This window comes from Etheostoma spectabile, chromosome 6, assembly GCF_008692095.1.
Source record: "Etheostoma spectabile isolate EspeVRDwgs_2016 chromosome 6, UIUC_Espe_1.0, whole genome shotgun sequence".
Lineage (NCBI taxonomy): Eukaryota > Metazoa > Chordata > Actinopteri > Perciformes > Percidae > Etheostoma > Etheostoma spectabile.
Genome location: NC_045738.1, coordinates 19,107,766 through 19,113,145, shown reverse-complemented (window position 1 = coordinate 19,113,145; position 5,380 = coordinate 19,107,766). Strand labels below are relative to the sequence as shown.

Genomic DNA, 5,380 nt, shown 5'->3' with positions numbered 1-5,380 from the left:
GAAATGTGCTTGATCTCCCCCCCCACCCCCCGAGTGTCTTCTGTTCTGTTATGTTGTATTGTAATGTTGCACAAAAGCGCAGACACACAAATGACTTGCCTCCACTCATCTCAGCTTTCTTTCCTCCTCCCTGCATGCCTTATCCCGCTTTTCTCTCTCAGTTGTCTGTCCTCATATCTCTTTCCCCCTACATCAATTTTCTTCCCTTTCTTCTTCTTCCTCCCCTCATCATCTTTATCATGTCTCTTTCTCTCTTTCCCTTCTGTTATCCCCATTTATATCTGTGTTCATCCAATCTTGTCTCTCTATTAGGGATATCAAGAGAACCGATACTTCAGTACGTAAGTTGAAAACGTGACGGTACTTGTTTTTCTAGGTACCTTGGATGCAATTCTTCTGAACCTAACGGGGGCAGCACATACACCTACAAGTGTTCTAGTCTGGCACTAAATGCCAAAGCCAAAGAAAATTGAATAGTGCATCATCTCTGTGCACGGTGCACACTGACTGCAGTAAGCCTGAAGAAAACGTATACTGTACATCTACGGCAACGGCTTTCACAAGTTCACCTGGAATTCCCAAACAGCAAATAAGTTTTTCTCTGCCATTGTTTTTCCCATACAGTCTAACATCAAGGATAGCTGACATTGGGGCTGGTTCCAGTGGACCTCTGGATAACGTCAACTTTAACCAGTTTGGTTTCATGTGAAAAAACAACGGCACAGAGAAAAAAAAAAATAACATACTGTACTTGCTGTCTGGGAGTTCCAGGTGAACTCATGGAAGACGTTCCTGTATGCTAGCTGCACTCTACGCCAAAACAGTGAGAGAAAGTGAAAAGAATATGACACTGAAAAAGAGTGACATGACACCTCATCCTCTGCCTTTTCCTTATCCTGAAATACACATTATAAAGAAGTACATGGGATTTATTGTTTTGTGTTTGTGTTTACTGTGGTATCAAATTAGGTATCAAGAAACGTGGAATTTCACTGGTATTGGTACCGTGACATCCCTACTCTCTATCTCATCTGTTTGTCTGATTCCTCACATCTCATCCAACGTCTATGCCCATCCTGTTTTTCTCTCCACAGTGCTACCTGGGTGTCTGTCTCTCTCTCTCTCTTTCTTTCTTTCTTTCTTTCTTTCTCTTGCTCCCAGAATGTCTCTATCTCTCCACATCCCCACCCTCCGTCCATCCACCTGTAGCAGTATCATCAGCTCCGTGTTGCTGGTATCCATAGCGATATCAAAGGGTGTCTTGTCAAACTTGCTGAGGCAGTGGAGGTCTGCGCCGTGCCTCAGCAGGAGCTCCGCCACCTCCCTGTGGCCGTGCTGAGCCGCCCAGTGCAGCGCAGTCATCTTCAGCATGTCTTTGGCGTTGATGTTGGCGCCGTTCTGCAAGGGTGCATGTCGCCCCCCATTGGCGAGAAAAAGGAAGAAAAAAATAAAAGAGAGGAAGACAAAAGGGACGTGATGAGAAAAAATCTCTGTGACTAGGCAGGTAGGAAAGGTGGAGTCTAACGATGTTGAAAACATGTGTAACATGGTTGTAAGATGTCATTTAAAACACATTTTTGAAGTCTCTGAAAATACTTTTGAATTTCTGAAGCGAGAGATTAGAAAAGTGTTCTTCCATATACTTTGGCCAAGCATTATCTACTATAATAACGTGAATACACTACCGGTCAAACATTTAGGTTCACTTAGAAATTTCCATTGCACTCCATTATAGACAGAATACCAGCTGAGATCAGTTGCATTATTTTTTTTTTAACCAGGGCAGCAGTTTTCAGATTACATTATGTATTTTTAAAATGATGTCAGATTAGTGAACAGAATGTGCCTTTGGAACACTGGATGAATGGTACTGCTGATAATGGGCAATGTAGATATTGCATTAAAGATCAGCCACCCACTCAGATCAGCTGGTATTCTGTCTAGAATGGAGTGGTATGTCTGAAACAGACAAACACACAGTAGATGTGTCTCCTCACCTGCGCTAACAGGTCCACTATGGTGGAGTGACCCTCTGAGGCGGCGATGTGAAGAGGGGTCTTGTCCACCTTTGTTCGGGCGTCCCTACTGACCCCGGCACGCAGCAGCACCTCGGCAGTGGAGTGATGACCGTACTGGGCTGCAAAATGCAGCGGCGATGAGCCCAGCTGCAGGAAAAAGAGGAGAGAGACAAAGATATGTGAAGGAGCAGCTGGAGGTGATTTTAAATTATCGTCATGCAGGGAAAGTTCACTTAACACCCCCCATTCTCAATGTGACACAAGTGTTGTCTTTTCCTGGTTTTAAAGATAAAGTGATGTCATTTTCTAAAACAAAATGTAGTAATGTATATGTAGCCTCAATTCTACAATCTGAGTAGCACTCAGATCTTATGATGTTACATTACTTTGACAAGTAATGACGCTTGGTGATAAAAGCTAAAAGTAAAATACCCCTCCACCTCTACTACATCTCTAGGTCTGCTCAAATGCAGTGCTCACGACATGTCGGATTTACAGACCAACTAATGAAAATGTCTCACATTAGCTTTTCGGTGCAATTACAACTGATGTAGGAGTTGAAAGGCTTGAAATTCTCCCCATGCATCATACACTGCGGCACACAAGACAGTTAATCCACCAATGTTGACACTTCCACAGAATCTAAATTATCATCTGGTATATTCGCACAGCTCAGCTTTACTTGGGAAAAGCGTGACAAATCTGTTTCATTTCATTAATGATTGATTTGAATTTATACATTCTTCATTTATGAAAGCAGCTCTTTCTCCCCTTATTTCAAACTGCAGAGATCTTGTGAATGTGGCATGCATCCATAAAACCATGTGCCCTTTAATACTGCGACTCCTCTTCAACTTACATTACTGAAATGTAGCACACAGATGACACACAGGTGAAAAATAGAACTTGAAAATCAATTCAATTTGACACACCGTTCAATCTGTTATCTGTTCTTGTATGGTAGATAAAGATGGCATTAGGCAAAGAGAACGTTCAATAAAACTGCATTAGTGACGTACACACTGCCTGTGAGCGATATATTATAGATGAATGTTATAGTGCCTGTGGATTTTTTATGTAGGCTTGTAAGTCTCTCAAAAAAATCTAAATTATTTAAAACAATTGATCTTTCATTAACGTAATAAGTACATAGACACAATCATTTTGTCAGTTTGCAGGCCAATTAAATTAATTTAAAATACAAATTAGGATAAAATGATACAAAGACACTGAATGTTCTGTGCTTGTAGCGAAAGCTCATAGACATAATGTACATTACGGCACATTGGGGATTAATTAGGGGTGGGGAAAAAAAATTGATTCTTAGATGCATTGCGATTCTCTGTAGAACGGTTTGATGCTCGATTCTGTTAGGTTAATAATCGATTATAAAAAAAACATTTTTCAAATGTGTTGATTTTTATTTAAAAGTTACTGTCTCCAGACATGTACAAATCAGAAAACCGAGTGACCAAAAGAGGACAGGATAATGGACAACAACTTAGAGTTTAGGCAAGAGCGCAGAAAAAAACACAGAAATACCCAAAAGTTAAAAAAAAGGTTTTGTATACATACACATGATCTAATAAGACATCAAATAATTAGGCAAAACACATTAAGGCTGACCACCTCATGTTTCATGTTCTCCACCTTTAAACATGACGGAGCCTCTGACATGGAAGATCACTGTGAGAGAAGGTGTCTTCCACAAGCATGTTCGAGGCTTAAGCATGGATTGACTACAAAATAAAAACCTCAGTAGACAAAAGATTTCATTAAAATTTGGGTTTGACAAATACTGTGTATGTCAAAATCTAACAAACTCGGATTTATATGTATACTTTTTTAAATCACGCATGGAAACGTACATTAAAAAATTGCATCGAGATGCATAGATAATCGGTTTAGAATTGAATCGTTGGCCTCTGAATCGGAATCGAATCATGAGGTGCCCACCCCTAGGATTTATCTAAACAAATTATGTATTACAAGTACTGCTATCCCTTTTGCTATTTAGACTGTGTGTGTTAAATATGGATAATAGTTCAGCTCAAACAATATGTTAATTGTTGTTTAGTCAATCGACAAAAAAGACTCATATTCTTACTAAAATCTGAGTATGACGTCAGGCTACGCTTATGGCACCGTAGCTGAGGACTGCACATATCAGTTGTTGGCCTGCACCTACATAGAATTTAGTGTTTTTCCTTCTTTGAACAGAGATAAAACCATGAACAATATACATGTACAATTGCAGGACAGAGTACATTGAAGCCAGATATATAAGAGTATTTGAGTGTTTTTTTTCCCTCAATGTTTCTTTTACTTTTTCCTGTCCTTTGACATCGATATGAACCTCAGCATTTATGTCATTCTGCCATTGCATGGTGACAAAGTCCAAACGACATTAAGCGCTGACAATTTCTGTTTCTTGGCTGCAAATGAGGGTTCACACTCATCTCATTACAGATTAGCCTGATGAATCCATAATTAAAGCATATCAGCCTCACCCAGTCCGTGGTGAACGGAGCACCATTGGCCATCAGAGCCTTGACATCATCATCCTGTCCACTCCGCACTGCCTCCAGCAGCTGCTGTCCAAGATGCACCAGTGACATCTGCTGACAGGTAGGAGAACCATTTGAACAGAGCACACGTTGATGTACTTTAACTGTTTGTATTGTTCCTTTTGTGAAAAAGTATAATATCCAGAATGCACATTAATACTTGTCTGCCGTCTGTTAAGCCAATGTTTTGCAATTCAGAAAACCACGATCTTCACAAATGTTACAACATTCCTTACATGTAATGACAAAACATTTAATGTCAAAAGTAGTGTTGAAAGTGCTGATATGATCCAAATTAATAGTTTATAAAAAAGTTACTACAGTTAAAGTACATATGTCTTATTAGTAAAATGTTATTTAAGTATCAAGCGTGAAATGACTCAATATGCAGTGAAAAGGGTCTTCTGTTAGAGTTGGATTATTATCAGTGACGCATTAATGAGAAGCAGCCTTTTATGTTACAGCTGGAGGTATTGTTGGGTAGACTAACCTAAAGCAATGCCTTCTATAAGATCATTGTGTAGGCCTATTGTATGTTTTGTATATAACACCTTCAAAGTGCAAAGTGACTGGTATATTATTTATGAACTTTTCCTCTGAAATACAGTGGAGCAAAAGTATACAGCAGCAGAAAATGGAACAAATAAAAGTACACTATAAGTACCTCAAATGTTCACTTTTTCAAACTTTTCTTTTTGTTCATACTTTGTTCACGTGTTTATGCTTACATTTGTATATTTTGTCTTTCAATGTCAAGTGCTTTAAGTTTCTTTCCTGTAATGAAAGGTGCTTTTT

The 5,380-nt window shown here is 39.2% G+C and overlaps 1 protein-coding gene across 2 annotated transcripts in view; it reads right to left on the bottom strand.

Annotated features, from left to right (window-relative positions):
* Window positions 1-5,380, bottom strand: part of gabpb2b (GA binding protein transcription factor subunit beta 2b) — a 14,695-nt gene that overhangs the window by 8,415 nt on the left and 900 nt on the right. For both annotated transcript variants that reach the window (XM_032517598.1, XM_032517599.1), the window contains exons 2-4: window positions 4,529-4,636; window positions 1,998-2,165; window positions 1,204-1,398 (exon numbers count right to left, since the gene is read on the bottom strand). In XM_032517598.1, coding sequence (XP_032373489.1) covers window positions 1,204-1,398; window positions 1,998-2,165; window positions 4,529-4,636 — 471 coding nt within the window. The remainder of the gene's footprint in view (window positions 1-1,203; window positions 1,399-1,997; window positions 2,166-4,528; window positions 4,637-5,380) is intronic.